General features: G+C 42.8%; 1 protein-coding gene across 1 annotated transcript in view; it reads right to left on the reverse strand.

The window, feature by feature from the left end:
- adgrv1 (adhesion G protein-coupled receptor V1) overlaps window positions 1-20,063 on the reverse strand; it is a 528,099-nt gene that overhangs the window by 253,627 nt on the left and 254,409 nt on the right. Inside the window, exons 54-59 of the mRNA XM_073066702.1 lie at window positions 18,131-18,386; window positions 13,948-14,150; window positions 8,739-8,915; window positions 6,093-6,275; window positions 2,623-2,802; window positions 650-811 (exon numbers count right to left, since the gene is read on the reverse strand). Coding sequence (XP_072922803.1) covers window positions 650-811; window positions 2,623-2,802; window positions 6,093-6,275; window positions 8,739-8,915; window positions 13,948-14,150; window positions 18,131-18,386 — 1,161 coding nt within the window. The remainder of the gene's footprint in view (window positions 1-649; window positions 812-2,622; window positions 2,803-6,092; window positions 6,276-8,738; window positions 8,916-13,947; window positions 14,151-18,130; window positions 18,387-20,063) is intronic.

The following is a 20,063-nucleotide window of genomic DNA, read 5'->3' on the forward strand; positions in this document are numbered from 1 at the left end:
TGGTAAGTTGTCCCGTGATTAGGCTAGGGTTAAATCAGGGGTTGCTAGCGGCATGGCTCAAAGGACCAAAAGGGCTTATTCTGCGCTGTATCTCAATAAAATAAATAAAATAAAGTGTTACAGTTAGAGAAGGTAGGCAATAAAGTCCAAGGTCATAATGAGATAGAATGGTCAAGAGTCCATTCTAATCACAGTAGATATTCACATAATTATTTCAGTTTTTTCTTTTATAGGATTAGTTTTATAAGTTTTAAATTCTTGTCACTATATACTCTCATCATTTCCTTGTCAATTTGCTCCGTGTGCTCCTGTTTCCTCCCACAGTCCAAAGACATACTCGTTAGTAGGTTAATTGATCACATGGATGTAATTGGCCAGCGTGGGCTCAGAAGGCCAGAAGGGCCTGTTATTGTGCTATATTTCTAAATAAAATTTAATTTAAAAGGCTAACTGGGCCAATTGAGTTAGCCCCGGTAAATCGTCGCATGGGTGTAATTGGCCAGCACGGGCTTTTTGCACTGGTTGGCCGTTACTGTGCTTTGTCTCCAAATAAAATTAAATTAAAAATGCCCGCTGGATCAATGAGTAAGTGGTAAAATACTACAGTAAAATGCAGATTTTACCCATTTGTTTCTATTACTATTCCTACCTGACTGAATGTCAAAGTTCCAGAAAGGGGTGTGAGGTCATCGATGGCAGCATCGTCCACCTGCCAAACAATTCGAACTGAGCCGTGACCTTCCTTTCGACGGACAGTAAAGGACACCAAGCCAGCTGGATCATCGAATGTCGATGGTTCCTCAACCGCTACCTAAAAGAAAAAAGTTGTGTATCAGTAACCCTTAAGTTCTTAACACCTAAAACCTGACCAGTGTATGATCTGACAACAGACAGTCAATACAGACCTGATCTGAACTTGAATTCTTCAAACTTGTTCCCATATCTGATCTAATCATTGTCAGAAATATTACAATCTCAAATATGCTGCTGTGCTAGAGGAACTCAGCTATGGAAATGAACAACAGTTGATGGTTTGGGCCAAGACAATTCATCAGGATTGGAAAGGAAAGGGGAAGAAGAAAGAATAAGAAGATGTGGAGAGGGGATGGAGTGCAAGCTGGGAGGTGATAGGTGAGACCAGGTGAAGAGGAAGGTGGGTGAGTGGGAGAGTGCAATGCAGTTACGTCCTCCACATGAAATACATGGGTTTCCTCCGGGTGCTCTTGTTTCCTCCCACAGTCCAAAGATCTACCAGTTGGTAGGTTAATTGGTGATTGTAAGTTGTCCTGTGATTAGGCTAGTGTTGAATTGAGGATTGCTGGGGCCATGTGGTTTGAAGGGCCAGAACGGCTATTTAAATGCTGTATCTCTAAATAAGTAAGTAAATGTACTGTACTGCTGTTACACTAACAGCACCCCAGTGAACACGACACAGGACAAAGGCTTAGGTGCAAAAGAACGCCATACTGCATAAAGTCACATGAGCATCTAAGTGTGTAAAATGATCAACATTCTTCAGTTACTAATGTATGTATTTCCTGGAACTTCTATCATCACGATATGAGGAACCGCTCTGGAAACACTATTGCAGCTCAAGGTGACTGCCTATTACATCTTCTCAAAGGCAATTTACCAGGAGCACTTAAGATGAAGGTCCCAGCACATTGTTGAGGATCCCTACCACCCATCCCACAATCTCTTTGACCCACCACCATCAGGGAGGAGGTCCAGGAGCATCAGGACTAGGACTGCCAGACTGCGTAACAGGTTCTTCCCTCAGGCTGCGAGACTAATGAATATACAGCCACCACTGATGTCTTGTCACTAGGAGAGCAAGCTGTTTACTGTTTACCTGTGTTGTGCATTACATACAATTTGAATGATATTTTATTAACATTTGCAGTAATATTTGGTTTTATGTACCTTGTACAATATATGTGTTGTGGGTGCACTGTGATTTGGTTTTATACATGGAGGGGTGCACGGGGCACCCAGGGAGGGGTAACACCCCTGATGAAGGGGCTGATTGTGTCCATTCCAAGGCAGCTCACTCATCATTGGACCCCACTCTCATCTGTGGCTCTAAATAGCTATTTGCATGTGACAGTGGCCACATCCCAGTACACCGCTTTGACAGATGGGCTAAACCAGTGGAGGGTAGCTGGCAGCCTCATACCCTGATGAACTAGGGACATGCCTGTCGCAGCATGCAAAGTCAGCTCCGGCAGACTGGGTGAATGAAATCCAACGGGCCATTAGGGCATGACAGAAGACATCATGGTCATCTGCTGCAACTGAGGAAGATCCCAGTTTGTGATGCTTGTTCGTCCCACTGGACCTGGACTTCTGAGGTCAAGTAGGTGGGACTGCCCCAGTGCAACGGCTTTTCCACATTGGACAAGACTGACAGCCACCATTTATGTAGAGTCAGATGACAATAAACTTGAACTTGAAATTAAAAGGTATTAATGATGAGGCATAAATGCTGGCCTGTAAGAGACATTGATATTCCATAAATTATAAGTAATTTGCATTAATGTTTCAGTCTCCATATCATTGACAAATCTTATAACTAAATTTGAACGTTAAACACGACTGAGAAGGAAGGAAAAGATTGCTTACGTAACGTTCCACAAACCCGAACACTCCCACAGGGGAGTCGTTGTTGGGAATGTTGACAGTAATAACGTTGTCATCTCCTATTGTGGCACCTCCCGTCACTTCCGTTAGTACAACACAGAATGTCTCCAGAAATTCGGTCAGATTATCATCCACTATGGTGATTTCTAGAATTGCAGAATGCTTCAAACAAAATGTTAAAATTGTGTTAGAAAGTTTTTGGTTTGGTTATTTACAAATACCGATGTTTGAGACCCCATGCTTCTTCATCAGTACTGTGCACCTCACTATGTTATGGAATGATTGTTTCCAAGATCTTATTGAAACGTATATAATTCTAAAGGGATTGGACAGGCTAGATGCAGGAAGATTGTTTCCGATGTTGGGGAAGTCCAGAACGAGGGGTCACAGTTTAAGGATAAAGGGGAAGCCTTTTAGGACCGAGATGAGGAAAAACTTCTTCACACAGAGAGTGGTGAATCTGTGGAATTCTCTGCCACAGCAAACAGTTGAGGCCGGTTCATTGGCTATATTTAAGAGGAAGTTAGATATGGCCCTTGTGGCTAAAGGGATCGGGGGTATGGAGAGAAAGCAGGTACAGGGTTCTGAGTTGGATGATCAGCCATGATCATACTGAATGGCGGTGCAGGCTCGAAGGGCCGAATGGCCTACTCCTGCTCCTATTTTCTATGTTTCTATTTTAAGATAACCATTCTCATTTGGAGATTTTGGTAAAGTGAGGAGAATGAGAGGTGACTTGATAAATGAGAAAATATACTTGTAGTAACAAAATGGCTTATCAGCAGATCTGCTTTAGGCTCGATCTTCCCAACAACGTTCATGCACCATCAATCTATAGGACATGACACTCAGGGACTTGGGCTATATTATATTTTTTGTGTGTAATTATATGTTTTCTGCCATCTTATATGCTTTGTATCGGCCTCGTGCTGTGTTTGACAGTTTGATACTCTGTTTTTGCACCTTGACCCTGGTGGAAAACTTGCTGTTTCATTTGACTGTGTTCATGGGTATTCATATATAGCTGAATAAGAATTAAACTTGAACTTGTTTAGTTCTAGAACACTGAATATAGAACATACAACCTTACAGCAAAATACAGCCACTACGGTCCAAAATGCTGTGCCAACCTTTTAACCTATTCTAACATCAACTGAACCATTTTACCAATCTAACTAATTTTACTTTCATCCATGTGCCTATCAAAGAGTCTCTTAAATGTCCCTAATGTATCTGTCTCACCACCACCCCTAGCAGGTGCTCAGTACTCTCTGTATAAAAACAAAGCCTACTTCTGACATCCCTCCATACCTTCCTGAAAGCCCCCTTGTATAAATTTTGTATTTATGTTTCTTTGCCAAATAAATTCCATGTCAGCAAATTTTTATTCTGATCTCTTTTTAAATAAAAAATTATGAACCGTTTATTTCTAGAACAGCTATTTCCTTTCAACCGTTCAGCTTCTGAACCATCTGACACAATCCTAATCACTGTAAATTAGCAACACCATGACCATTTTGACAACTTTACAATAAAGTAAGGTTATAAAATGTTTGCCTTTTTTTGAGTAACAAGAGGAATCTGAAGCAATGCACAAAAGTTGCTGGAGAACTCAGCGGGTCAGGCAGCATCAACGGTGGGAAGAGTTACAACCCAAAACATCACTTGTCCATTTCCCTCCATAGATGCACTGAGTTCATCGGGCGTTTTGTATATTACTTTGTTTCTTTCTGTTCTAATTGTGTTCTTTCTTGTAAAAATGTGTCTAATTTCTGTTTAATTCTGTTTTTATTGTGAATGCTGCTTATATGATGCTATGTGTCTGATGCTGCCACAAGGGATTTCTTCATTGCAGTTGCGAATATATGAACTTGTCTATTTCTTTTTCTTAAGCCCCATCACCCCTGCTGGGGCATTGGCTACCGGCAGTAGCTCACCAGAGACCTCTGTCCTTGTGTTCTTGGCCAGTCTTTCAACTTGTCTCCAGGTACAGTCCACCTCCTTGGAGTCTCCTTCCTTTCTCAGTTATGAGGTCTTTGGAGCTTCTAGGGGCATTTCTGTAGCACTGGGGTTTTATGGGACTGGGTTGCTTGCCCCATACCCAACCCTCCTCCTTTCGCAGCTGGGCTTCAGACCATCCATGGTGAAGTATATGTACTTGTGCATCTGACGATAGATGCACACCAGCATAATGCTATTACAGTACTAGTGATTGAGGTTCCACGGGGGTTTCCTCTGGGTGCTCTGGTTTCTTCCCACATTCCGAAGACATACAGTTAGTATTGTGGGCATGATATATGGCAACGGATATGTGACAACACTTGCAGGCTGGCCAGCACGATCCTCACCAATTTGATTTGACACAAACAACACATTTCACTGAATGTTTTGATGTACATGTGACAAATAAAGCTAATCTTTACCGTTAAACTTAACTTTGGCTTTGAATTCCGTAAAGGTGAATTTCCATTACCCGAAATAACATAACCCTGGAATATGTGGTACTGCAATTATCTCAATGAATATTAAATAAATACAGTGGATTCCGATTAATTGGGCCATTGGTTAATCACAGTAGCAGTTTATTTAGGCCAACTCTTAAAGAACAAATCCTATTCAACATAGCCAGGGTTCTCTTCATTTCTCTGGCATACAATGCTGCTTAATTGGGACAAGAGACGGTTTCTGAACAGTTTTTAAACTAGCATCAGCCACGTGCACTTGTGTGGCCGTTATGCACTACACCATACTTAGAGTGAACAATTTTTAAGTAGCATCAGATGCATGTGCTTCAAAAAGCAGTGAGTTTTGTCACTGATATTTGGTGAGTTATAAGCTGTCAGACAATTCAGAATGGCTTTGCTCACTGCAGGTGCCAGAAACAGCCAGGAGTGAAAATAAAAGAATTTCACTGCTTCAACAAGTTGGGCCGATGAAGAATTTGAAGGTATCAACAATTATGTTGAAAGTCGCAATGAAAATGAAGAATTGGAGGATGCAATTGTCAATAGCATTGTATGAAGGCAGTCCATTATCTGCACTAGGTGTCTGCACTGATTTTGTTCATTTACAGTCAATCAAAAGAGTATGGCACTGTTCGCTGAATTCTACTGTTAGTAATGATTGGGAACTAATACACTGTTTTCTAGAACTGTAGTAGCATTGATAGTGTCCTAATTTATTCTGTATTTCAGTTAATTTATTCTGTATTTACTCAGTTAAACAACAGTCTGTCTTTTTTAGACCTTTTTAGCTATTTCCATTAAACTTCAGCTAATTGGAGAAGCCAAATTGTACTGATCCCGATGTGTCCCAATGAACCGGAGTCCACAGTGTTTAACAAAAGGAGACGTATGGGATTAGGATGAAAGAGTGAAAGGGAAATACAACACAGACTAATTGGGCCAAAGATCTTGCCACTTCCATTTCAGGCCACATGAAATAAAGCTTACCATTCCTTCAGCAAAAGTGAGAGTTCCATTGGACGGTGTAAAATCTGAGAAACTGGCACTTCTGGGCAGAGCTTCCCAAAGTACAGTTACTTCTCCAAATCTGCCACCACTACGGATTACTGGCAATTTCAGCAGGTTTCCTGGAGGGGCCATCTCATACGCGACAACCGCATCGGTTTCATTCTGCCAATATTTAACAGATATTGTATAGTATTATTAATCACTTTACCATAAACTGACCAAGTTAATTTATTCCAATTTTTGATAGAGATATAGTGTGAAATAGAACCTTCCGATCCTTCAAGCCACGCTGCTCAACAACTACTGATTTAACCCCAACCTGATCACGGGACAATTTACAGCCAATTAACCTACTAACCGATACGCCTTCGGACTGTGGGAAGAAACTGGAGCACCCAGAGGAAACCCACAAGGTCACAGGGGAGATGTACAAACTCCACATTGGAATTGAACTCTGAACTCCGATGTCCAGAGCTGTAAGAGGGTCGCACTAACTGCTCCTGTGGGATCCATGAATTATTGTATGATTTTGTACGAGCATGTTCTGTGTAAATTTTCAAGCTGAAGTATTCACGACTCTATACTGTTGCCACCTAAGATTCTGCAGGTGCTGGAAATCCAAAGCAACACACACAAAATGCTGGAGAAACTCTGCAGATCAGGCAGCATCTAAGAAAATGAATAAACAGTCAACGTTTCGAGCTGAGACCCTCCTTCAGGATAGACATTGGAGAAGTTGGAAATCTTCAGCAACATACACAAAATGCTGTAGGAACTTGTCAAGTCAAGCAGCATGTATGGAAGGAATGAACAGTCAGTGGTTTGAGATGAATAAAGGGTCCTGGCGAAGGGATCTCAGCCCAAAACATCGGCTGTTTATTCCCCTCCATAGATGCTGCCTGACCTGCTCAGTTCTTCCAGCATTTTGTGTGTGAATTTCATCTAAGAAACAGAAGATTTAAGATTACTTAATGTACACAAGTTTAAAAGAGAACAAAATAATTTTTACTCTGGTTCTGATGCAACAAAAAATACCCCACAAAAGTTAAAGAACATAACAATAAAAAACACAATAATTCAGATTCAGATTCAGTTTATTGTCATTTAGAAACCACAAATGCAATGCAGTTAAAAAATGAGACAACGTTCCCCCAGAATGATATCACAGAAGCACAAGACAAAACAGACTACACCAGAAAATCCACGTAACATTTGACAATCCCCAATCCAGAGTCCGGAGAGGCTGCTGCGTATTAATATCACGCTACCATCTTAGTGTGTTCCCCGGAAAGGAGCTCCAAATCCACCAGACAAACAGGACCAAAAACTAAAGCTACAAGACCTGCACAAAACCACATAATTACAACATATAGTTACAACAGTGCAAACAATAGCATAATTGATAAAAAAAAAGACTATGGGCACAGTAAAAATAGTCCAAGATGTTAAAGGACAGTAAGTTCAAAAGAAATCACCACAGTTTCCACAAGTCGCCGGGGTCCCGATAGACTCGCCATCCCACGCCGGCGGCAGAAGGGAGTACCCCCACTATGGACTTCAAGGCGCTGCCCGACTCAGCCTCGCAGACACAGCACACAATGGAAGCTCTGTCAAAACCAGCCTCGCAGACGCAGCACACACCGAGAGCGACCTGAGTCCGTCGAAAGGACTCCGAGTCCGTTGAACCTCCGAGCCGACGACCATACCCTCCGGCACAGCTTCTCCGAGTTCCATCCTCTGCCGAGTGTATTAAGACGGCCCCGCCAACGGCCATCAGCAAAGCGACCCCGAGGACTGGGGGCCTGTTCTTCCCAGCAGAGTCCCGGACCTCACAGCAGCAGCAGCAGCAAGGAAGAAGGTCTTACTGGAATTTCCTGATGTTTCTCCGTGCTTCCACATCTGTTTCAATTGATTATGATTGCGCACGGCACCCCACTTCACAAATAACAGACAATTAGTTCCAGAGTGGCCACTACAAGCTGCGTCGCGCCGCCATCTTGGATCAATAAATATAAATATGTAAGATAGCATAGATTGATTGTATGTCCATGAAGTGACACTAGGCACAGGAGTGTCTGTACATAAGGTGACTGACAGGAAACGATTAAAGTAGTAGTGGTTGGGGATGTGGAGTGGTGGAGGTGTTGATCAGCCTTACTGCTTGGGGAGAGTAACTGTTGAGCCTGCTGGCCCTGGGATGGATGCTATGTAGCCTCCTCCCTGATGGGAGTGGAACAAACAGTCCATGAGCAGAGTAGGTGGGATCCTTCATGATGTTCCTGGTTTTCTTCCAGCACCTTTCTGTCTATATGTCCCTGATTGAGGATAGGGTGATGCCAGTGGTGCGTTGGTCAATTTTGATCACTTATTGTAGAACAATAATCTAGCTCAATTACTAAAGCATTTGAGTAGAGAAAACAAGAGGAGATCTGCAGATGCTGGAAATTCAAACAACAACACACACGAAGGGTCCTGACGAAGGGTCTCGGCCCAAAACATTGACATCGCTTCTCCCTATAGATGCTGCCTAGCCTGCTGAGTAGAGAAACATACTCAATAGCCTTTGGTTAGTTAGGTGTGGCATTTCAATGAGCAATCGTGTATAAATTACAGAATAAATTATACCCTTGACGTGTTGAAATGAATGATTCCTCTGGGGTCATCGTTCTCTCTGATCGTTACTTCCGCAAGCTCCATTTGCAAATGCTTCACTCTGGGCTTCCCTCCAACATGCGTAGTATCGGTCAGTTTCACATCAGTAATGTTAACTAGAAAGCTTTCGTGTAATTCAGGAATGTTGTCCTTGAATAAAAAGAAAAATAAATTTTAATAAGATACAAGTATTATATAGGTCAGCATGACACTATGGGCAAAAGGTCCATACTTTAGATATCAACACCACAAGTCGTAGGAGCAGAATTGGCCATTTGGCTCAATAAGTCTGCTCTGCCATTCCATTATGGCTGATTTATTATCCTCCTCAGCTGGAGGGGAATCTATATCCAGCCGGGAGGTTTGCTGATGCTACTCAAGGGAGTTTAAACTAGTTTTGCAGAGGGCTGGTCAGTAAGGCAAGGATCAGACCAGAAGGTAGATGTCAGGAAAAGTATTGAAAGGCAAAATCGAAAAACAGGTATGACAGGTCAGATCGTTTGAAGTGTGTATACCGGTACTTTAATGCTAGGGTGATGAATATAGAGCATGATCAATACATGGAACGATGATATTGTAGCCATGACTGAAATTTAGTTGAGAGAGAGAGGCAGGAATGGGTGATTATTGTACAAGGTTGTTGATGAGAAAAGATAGAGGAAGAAGTAACAGTGGAGGTGGAGTTGCGTTACTAATCAGGGACAATATCACAGCTGCACTCAGGGAGACATAATGGAGGGGTCAGACACTGAGTCCATTTGGGTGGAACTCAGGAATAGGAAGGGAGCAATCACACTGATGGGATTGAACTACAGAGCCAATCCCCCCCCCCCCCTCCAATAGCCACCGGGACATTGAGAAACAGGTGACTGACCTTTCAGTGGGTGAGCAGATAGGGAAGAGTGACACAGCTCCTCAACTTTCAAGATAGCTAAAGATAAGGACAGATATGGTCCTTGTGAGAATGTTTTAAAATGGAGTAGAGCACATTAAGAGAGCGTTAGACAGGAACTAAGAAGTGTTAACTGGGAACACGTTTTCTCTGGCAAGTCAGGTGTTTAAAGATCAATTGTAGAGTACAGGAAAGGTATATTCCTGTTAGAAGGAAGGATGGGGATAGAAAACTAAGAGAACCTTGAATGTACAGAGTGGTGATGGATTTAGTCAAGAAGGAAAAGGAAAAGTATGTAAAGATTCAGAAATTAGGATCAAACAAAGCACATGAGTATAAAGGTGCCAGAAAAGAACTAAAGAAGGGAATTAGGAAAGCCAGGATGGACCAAGAAGAGTCCTTGGCAGGTAGGATTGAGGTGAATCCCAAGGCATTCTATACATACATCAAGAGCAAGTGGATAACTAGGGAGAGGGTGAGACCATTCAAGAATAAAGGGGGGAACATTTGCTTGGATGCAGAGAATGTGAATAAGATCCTTATTGAGTACTTTGCTTCAGTATTTACCAAGGAAAAGGATATGGAGGACCAGGAGATCAATGCTGAGTCTATTAATATGTTAGGGCGATTAGAGATCAAGGAGGAGGAAGTGTTGGGCCTCCTAAGGAATATTAAGGTAGATAAGTCCCCAGGGTGTAATGAGATTTACCCTAGGTTATTGAAGGATGCAGGAGATGAGATTGCTGGGGTCTTGACCAGTACGTTTGTGTCCTCCTTAGCCACAGGCGAAGACCTGGAGGACATATTTGAACTTAGATGTCAGATACATTTTTCTTTCATCCCATGGATGATAGAATAATGGAGGGCTATGTGGAAAGGAAGGGTGAGGGTGTTCTTGGAGTCAGGTTGGCATAACACTGTGGGTGAATGGCCTGTACAGTAGGCTTCCATAAAATAACTATAACAGAATCAATGAAAGACCTATGATACGTGAATCTATGATACATCTAAGAATCTCTTAAATGTCCCTAATGTATCTGCCTCTACCACTACTCTGGCAGGGTGTTCCATGCACCCACCACTCTGTGTAAAAACCTACCTCAGACATCCCCTCCCCCATACTTTCCTCCAATAACCTTAAAATTAGGCCTCTTTGTAATACCCATTTCTACCCTTGGAAAAAGTCTCTAGCTGTCCACTCAATCTATGTCTCTTATCATGAGACCACCAAGATATAGGAGCAGAATTATCACCTTGTACACCTTTCATTCTCAGATGTGTTACTTAATTAAATAAAGGCATGATGTCTTTGCTGTAATGATGCTGTTAGACCTTATTTAGAAAATAGAGCATAGAACATTACGGCGCAGTACGGATCCTTCAGCCATGATGTTGTGTCAATCTATATAAGCCTACCGTACTTCACAATCAATCCAGCCCTTCCGTACCCCTCCATTTTTCTTTTATCCATGTGCCTAACTAAGAGTCTCTTAAACATCCATCAGATAATAAGACATAGGAGCAGAATTAGGCTATTCGGCCCCTTGAGTCTGAACAGTATTGACATTGGAACTTTGTAACACACACAAAATGCTGGAGAAACTCAGCAGGCCAGGCAGCACCTACGGAGAAGAGTACACAGTCGACATTTCAGGCTGAGACCCTTCATCGGCGCTGTTCCCTCTAAGGTGTGTGTGCACACACATCTTTTGTTACTAGCTCACAAAGAAGTTTAAACTCCATACAAAAGGTTATCACCCTCTACCTCGTTGCCATGTTAAGTATATTTCACGATTGTACACCATCACATTTCCCTTTCAGGTTTCTGATGTGGATGGTGTTGACAACATGGAGATTGTGATAATTTGTCTGCAGATTTTAGTACTGGCTTCCTTATACTGATTTCATTGTAAGAAATAATTCAGTGCACACATGTTGCTGTCAATGGGCAAAAAATAACACAACACAAGATTTTTGCGCACACTGGCCGTTAGAAATTAGAGCGAACATCGCTCATCAGGTCTGGAAAGAAAGAGGAGAAGTCAGAGTAAGAGGTGGGGGAGGGGAAGAAGCACAAGGTGGTAGGCGATAGGTGAAACAGGGAGATGGGGAAGGGGTGAAGATGAATTGTGAAAGGGCTGGAGAAGGGGAAATTTGATAGGATACGATAGAAGGCCATGGATGAAAGGTAAGGGGAAGGAGCACCAGAGGGAGGTGATGGCCAGGTAAAGAGATAATGTGAGAGGGGGAAACAGGAATGGGGAATGATAAATGGGGGGAGGGAAGGAGGGAGGGAGGGAGGGAGGCAATTACTGGAAGTTTGAAAAATCAATGTTCATGCCATCAGATTGGAGGCTCCAGACAGAATATAAGGTGCTGCTCCAACCTGAGTATGACCTCACTGCAGCAGTAGAGGAGGTCATAGACTAACATGTCAGAATGGGAATGGGAGGTGGAATTGAAATGGGTGGCTACCAGGAGATCCCGCCACTTTTACTGGCGTACAGAGTGTAAGTGCTTGACGAAGTGGTCTTCCAGTCTACATTGGGTCTCTGTTAAGCATAAACTCAAGAGATTCTGCAGATGTTGGAAATCCAGAGTAACACACACACACAAAATGCTGGAGAAACTCAGCAGGTTGGGCAGCATCTATGAAGAGGAAGAAATAGTCGATGTTTTGGTTTGAGACCCCTCTTCAGGACTGGAAAGGAAGGGGGAAGATGCCAGAATAAGAAGGTGAGGGAAGGGTAAGGAGAATAAATTAGAAAGTGAATGATGAAGCCAGGTGGGTGGGGGAGTACGAAGCTCGAAGGTGATAGGTGTAAAGGGTAAAGGGCCTATTACCTCCCAGCTTCTTACTTCATCCTCCCCTCCCCAACCCAGCTGGCTTTACCTATCAGTTTCTAGTTAGTTCCAGGCTTGCACTCTCTTTAGCATTCAAAGTTTTTAATTTCCCATCTCAGGTTAGAATTGCTTCCTTGTTCTGCACAGTAGTGTGGCAGTTAATGTAATGCTTCACCACACCAGCAACCGGCTTGAAATCCTACCGTGGTCTGTAAGGAGATGTAAGATCTCCCTGTGATCGTGTGGGTTTCTTTCAGCTGTTCCGGTGTCCTCTCATATTACAAATACGTACGGGCTAGGGTTAGTAATTTGCGGGCAGGCTACACTGCCACTGGAAGGGGTAGCGCCATTGGTGGCCACCCACATTAAATTGTTAGACTTTGCTGGTTGTTGATACAATTGAGGCATTTTGTGGTATGTATAGCACTGTGAAAGTCTTAGGCACATGTATATATAGCTAGGGTGCCTACTACTTTTGCACAGGACTGTGGTAATTTTATGTATCACACTGTATTGCTGCCACATAAAAAAACAAATTTCATGACATATGTGAGTGATGATAAACCTGATTCTGATATGGTTCTGAGAATGGGAAGGAGGCAGGGAGAGGGGAATCATGGTTGGGAAAAGTGGAAGGGAGAGGGGAGGGAGTGGGAAGCACCAGAGAGAAATTCTGGACTGGCCAGTAAACCAATTGTTTAGATTCAAATGACCTTGCCTGGTATCTCAGTGCTGGACATGTCTGCACCTACACTGTCCCCTCGTCCTGGCACTCCTTCTCTGCCATCTGTCCCACACCCCTCCCATGGCACTTACCCTCACCCTTCCCAACATCCTTTGCTCCTGCCAGATTTACAAACTTGCTCTCCAATCTACATTGACAAATACAGCACTGTGCAAAAGTCCTAGGTACCCTAGCTACAGCATATATATGTGCCTAAGACTATTGCACAATACAGTATATGTGACAAACAAATATAGCTAATCTTTATCCTACTGCCAGAAATAAGCATAAAATATAACCCAATGAGGTTAATAAATTGATGTAGAGTCACCAGAAGCATTTAGTATAACATCTCACCCACTTTTCTTTTTACAGAATTACCCACAGTAACAGTATTTAGCAGGAATAACAACTGGCAGTAAATGCTTTAGAACTAGAGGTGCGTTAGGCGCCACAGTAGCATAGCAGTTAGCATGATACTATTACAGCTTGGAGTTCGGAGTTCAATCCCAGCATCCTCTGTGGGCTTTCTCCGAGTGCTCCAGTTTCCTCCTACATTCCAAAGACGTACTGGTTAGTAGGTTAATTGGCCATTGTAAATCGTCCTGTGTTTAGTTTAGGGTTAATTCGGGGGATTACTGGGCTGCGCAGCATGAAAGCCAGAAGGGCCTGTTCCGTGCTGTATTTCTAAGTAAACAATTCATGTGCTTTAAGAAACTTACAGGAAATATCGTAAGTCTAATCAAAGCCTGTGTGCTGTTTTCCTTTAAAATGACTGTGCCATGGCTGCTGTTATAATCTTCATTTGCTGTTGCTTGGTTGACAAGTGGAAGGAAAAGATTTGGTTTTGTGCTGTACTGAACAATAACATCACCCACAAATCCTTCTTCACGAATTATAGTTAAAGTGACATCAGTCGACTCAACTGCAAAAAGAAAAAAACAGTTTAAAATTATCATTTTGTTTGCCTACTTATTAAGGTAAGTTTCTGAAAGAAGTATTTTGGTTTCATTTGACAACACATTCAACAGAAATAACAAATTAGTTGTAAAACAGGCCAACAGCCACCTACACAAAATAAGAAATCTAAATCACTCTGTAGCAGAAATATAATTTCTTTCAGTAGAATTCAAGATAATGCTCTCTGAAATCATCTAGAACAGGATTTACAACTGCCCTCTCATTATTCAGTAATGTCTAGTTTGTATGCAGGCAAATAAACTCATTTTACATTACCAGCATCCGTAAATGTGGCAGGACCAAGCAATGAAAACAGTTGTAATTAGTGTCAACAATGAAAGAATGAAGCAGGTAAACTGACAAAAAGGCCAGGCAGCATCTATTGAAAAAAGTACAGTCTTTGTCTCCAGCATTTTGTGTGTGTTGCTTGGATTTCCAGCATCTGAAGATTTTCTCTTTTTTTTAATAAACTGACAAAAACATATGATAGCAATAAATAAATAAATTATAAATATGCACTCAGTCGCCACTTTATTAGTTAGGTACTTGTTGTACCTAATAAAGTGGCCACTAAGTATATGTTTCAGTTTCAAGTTTAATTGTCATTCAACCATACATGAATACTCATGAATACAGCCCAACGAAAAGAGAGTTCATGGTCTCCTGCTGCTGTAACCCATCCGTTGCAAGATGTGTTGTGCATTCAGTGATGCTTTTCAGCACACCACTGTTGTAACACGTGACTATTTGAGTTCCTGTCACCTTCCTGTCAGCTTGAACCAGGTAGGCCATTCTCCTCTGACCTCTCTCAAGGCCTTTTACTCCACAGAACTGTTGCTCACTGGACTATTTTTTGTTTGTCACGCCATACTTTGTAAATTCTAGAGAGTATTGTGTGTAAATATCCCAGGAGATCAGCAGTTTCTGAGATTTCCAAACCAGCCTGTCTGCCATGGTCAAAGTTACTTAGATCACATTTCTTCCCCGTTCTGATGTTTGGTCTGAACAACAATTGAACTTCTTGACCATGTCTGCATGTTTTTATGCATTGAGTTATGCTTTGCCACATGATTGGCTGATTAGATATTTGCATTAACGAGTGGGTATACCTAATAAAGTGTATTAGTGATACTGACCATATATTAAAGTAATAAACATTGAACAGTAATGTTTATAACTTTAATATCTGTACCCAAGTGACCATTGAATATTATTTTTATTTTTAAAAGTGCATTTAAGCATTCACCCTGGTAATGGTAAAATAGCTGCCTGTGTCTTTAAGAGAAAATGGTGATGTTGTGAATAGAAATAAGAGTTACAATGTTCTAGAGAGATAAAGATCAAGTACTGGGAGCTGCTTTTTCCCAGGTATGCTGAGGAAAGATGAATAATATTTAATAATATGCAGTTAAATTCATTTATACTTGTTTGTAAATCTAGAATATGAGTAATTTGACATGTTTTACATGAGAATGCTTTAGATTTTCGCGAATAAGGTAACAGCACTGGACAGTGTGACCATGTGAAGTTCCTTATTGGCCTAGCAGGTTAGTCTTTTAGTAGTTTAACTACAAGGCAGTATATTGTAAAAGTTTATTTCTGTCTTACTTTATTGTTTCATTACCGAATGTGAATGTAACAGAGTAAGGTGAATGTGTTAGTCTCTGTTCACGTAACATGAGCAAGGAGAACTTGCTTCAGGGTCCAGACTATACGCGATTGGAAGTTAAGCACATGTATGCCAAAAATTGCCACTACCGTATTGGTTTTGTATATCTGGCTTTATTTATTTTCATATTGCATATGTAACCAGTTGATACATAATAGCGTGGACTAAAATTAAGCTGAGATTGTAACAGCAGAAACTGTTTTTTCAAATTCATTTTGTTCCTTTTATTTTGATACCCTCTTCCTGCATTAAAACATCTCAAACTGATAAAGGAATTAAAGACCTGAAAAAGTATTTGTTGTCCTGAGTGTATTTTTCCCAGGCTACAATATATACATTTATATTTCAAAATGAACATGCATTTGCTAACAAAATCCTATTAATTTTGTACTTTACCAAGATAGGACATAGAATGATACAGTACAGTACAGGCCCTTCAGCCCACAGTGTTGTGCCTACCTCATAACCTATTCTAAAATCAATCTAAACCTTCCATCCAACATAACCCTTGACTTTTCTATCATCCATGTGCCTATCTAAGAATTTCTTACATTTTCCTTAAATATTTCCTATAGTTCAAAACATAAGATGTTGCCTGGCCTGCTGAGTTCCTCCAGCATTTTGTATGTGTTACTCTTAAGTGTTCCTAATATACATGCATCTACCACCACCCTCGCAGGGCATTCCACATCCTCACCACTCTCTGTCATTCCCTCAATACTTCCCTCCAATCACCACAAATTACTCCCCCTCATATTAGCCACTTCTGCCCTGGGAAACCTTCCACAGGGAATATTTTAACTCACTTGGGACAAAGTGCTCAGAAGCACAGTTCCCCAAGGAATGTTTCGGTTATGGGTCTGAGAACTTCACCACCTCTGTCCCCAGAGACAGACTACAGGGTTTCCCCAAGGAACGTTTCGGTTATGGGTCTGAGAACTTCACCACCTCTGTCCCCAGAGACAGACTACAGGGTTTCCCCAAGGAACGTTTCGGTTATGGGTCTGAGAACTTCACCACCTCTGTCCCCAGAGACAGACTACAGGGTTTCCCCAAGGAACGTTTCGGTTATGGGTCTGAGAACTTCCCCACCTCTGTCCCCAGGGACACACCGCAGGGTTTCCCCAAGGAATGTTTCGGTTATGGGTCTGAACACCTCCCCTCCTCTGTCCCCAGGGACACACCGCAGGGTTTCCCCAAGGAATGTTTCAGTCATGAGTCTGAACACCTCCCCTCCTCTGTCCCCAGGAACACACCGCAGGGTTTTCCCAAGGAACGTTTCAGTCATGAGTCTGAACACCTCCCCTCCTCTGTCCCCAGGAACACACCGCAGGGTTTCCCCAAGGAACGTTTCAGTCATGAGTCTGAACACCTCCCCTCCTCTGTCCCCAGGAACACACCGCAGGGTTTCCCCAAGGAACGTTTCGGTCATGAGTCTGAACACTTCCCCACCTCTGTCCCCAGGGACACACCGCAGGGTTTCCCCAAGGAATGTTTCGGTTATGGGTCTGAGAACTTCCCCACCTCTGTCCCCAGGGACACACCGCAGGGTTTCCCCAAGGAATGTTTCGGTTATGGGTCTGAGAACTTCCCCACCTCTGTCCCCAGGGACACACCGCAGGGTTTCCCCAAGGAATGTTTCGGTTATGGGTCTGAGAACTTCACCACCTCTGTCCCCAGGGACACACCGCAGGGTTTCCCCAAGGAATGTTTCAGTCATGAGTCTGAACACCTCCCTTCCTCTGTCCCCAGGGACACACCGCAGGGTTTCCCCAAGGAATGTTTCAGTCATGAGTCTGAACACCTCCCCACCTCTGTCCCCAGGGACACACCGCAGGGTTTCCCCAAGGAATGTTTCGGTTATGGGTCTGAGAACTTCACCACCTCTGTCCCCAGGGACAGACCACAGGGTTTCCCCAAGGAATGTTTCGGTTATGGGTCTGAACACCTCCCCTCCTCTGTCCCCAGGGACACACCGCAGGGTTTCCCCAAGGAATGTTTCAGTCATGAGTCTGAACACCTCCCTTCCTCTGTCTCCAGGGACACACCGCAGGGTTTCCCCAAGGAATGTTTCGGTTATGGGTCTGAACACCTCCCCTCCTCTGTCTCCAGGGACACACCGCAGGGTTTCCCCAAGGAATGTTTCGGTGATGAGTCTGAACACCTCACCTCCTCTGTCCCCAGGGACAGCTGTGAACAATCAAAGATCAGCATAATCCCGAGGTGATTGAAACTGCAAAATGATTAATCCTCAACAGGAACTACACAAAACTTACATTCAGGCTCCTGCAAAGAGACGTTGTGAGAGTTTCTGTGCCAGCTGATCACACCATAGGGCGAGTCATTAGGGAGCACTGTCAGGACGCCATTCCTTTTGCTGGAATCAATGGTCGCGCCTTTAGCTTGGTCTCGCACATCCACAGTGGTGACATTTACAAGCATTATAGTCACAAACTCGGCTCCCTCTGGGATATCGTCAGCTAACACCACAAGTGAAATGGTTGCAAGAGACTGACCCTCTGAAAAAGTAAACTGTAAAATTGGACCAATAATTACAAAAAACTGGATACTAATATTAATTCATTAAGTTTGTAGAAAACAGATCACAGTATAGGCCCTTCGGCCTACGCTAATTTGAGATACAGCAAGGTAACAGGCTCGGCTGGCATATTGTGCCGACCTTTTATCTAACTCTTCCCACTCATGGTGGATATGCTCCAAAGGTACATATTTATTTAAAAAAAAACATCGATTGAATTCTTTCATTACCTGGTAGTCAGATTCTGAGCTAATACAGGAGACGGTCATTCAATGCCCTCCATGATCTCAATCTGAAGCTTTCAATGGTCACAGATCTATAGAAACATAGAAAACCTACAGCACAATACAGGCCCTTTGGCCCACAAAGCTGTACCGAACATGTCCTTACCTTAGAAATTACCTTGGGTTACCCATAGCCCTGTATTTTTCTAAGCTCCATGTACCTATGCAGGACCTCTTAAAAGACCCTATCATATCTGCCTCCACCACCATCACTGGCAGCCCATTCCACATACTCACCACTCTCTGCATAAAAAACTTACCTCTGATATCTCCTCTGTGCCTGCTTCCAAGCTCCTTAAAACTGTGCCCTTTTGTACTAGCTATTTCAGCTCTGGGAAAAAGCCTCTGACTATCCACATGATCAATGCCTCTAATCATCTTATACACCTCAATAAGGTCACCTCTCATCCTCTGTCGCTCCAAAGAGAAAAGGCCAAGTTCCCTCAACCTATTCTCATAAGGCATGCCCCCAATCCAGAGAACATCCTTGAAAATCTCCTCTGCACCCTTTCTATAGTTTCCACATCCTTCCTGTAGTGAGGTGACCAGAACTGAGCACAGTACTCCAAGTGGCGTCTGACCAGGGTCCTACATAGCTGCAACATTACCTCTCGGCTCTTGAACTCAATCCCATAATTGATGAAGGCCAATGCACCGTATGCCTTCTTAACCACAGAGTCAACCTCCGCAACAGCTTTGAGTGTCCTATAGACTCGGACGCCAAGTTCCGTCGGATCCTCCACACTGCCCAAGAGTTTAACCATTAATACCGTATTCTGCCATGATATTTGACCTACCAAAATGAACCACTTCACACTTATCTGGGTTGAACTCCATCTCCCACTTCTCAGCCCAGATTTGCATCCTATCAATGTCTCGCTGTTCCCTCTGACAGCCCTCCGCACTATCCACAACACCCCCAAACTTTGTGTCATCAGTAAATTTACGAACCCATCCCTCCACTTCCTCATCCAGGTCATTTATAAAAAATCACGAAGAGTAGGGGTCTGTTCCACCTCTCAATCAGAATCGGTGAATCCCACACTCAGTGATTAGTTTAACTAGGTTTGCCTGCATTGAATATGCTAACTACTGTCCGAGCTACCCAATGCAGACAGAAGAGTGTCACACGTTAAACATTTCTGCCACTGTATGTCCCTAAAACAGAAGACCGGAATTATTACAGATGGAATTTCCTAACCCTCCTTCCCAACAAGGATGAACTATTGCAAATGGTTCAATTATTTTCAACAAAGGGCAAGTGTACTCAGCAGCATGGGAGCATAATGGATAGCATAACATTTTACAGCGCCAGCAACACAAGTTTATTTCCTGCTGCTTCAGTAAGGAGTTTGCATGTCTTCCCTGTTAACCCAATAGATTCAT

The sequence above is a fragment of the Hemitrygon akajei genome, chromosome 2 (assembly GCF_048418815.1).
Source record: "Hemitrygon akajei chromosome 2, sHemAka1.3, whole genome shotgun sequence".
Lineage (NCBI taxonomy): Eukaryota > Metazoa > Chordata > Chondrichthyes > Myliobatiformes > Dasyatidae > Hemitrygon > Hemitrygon akajei.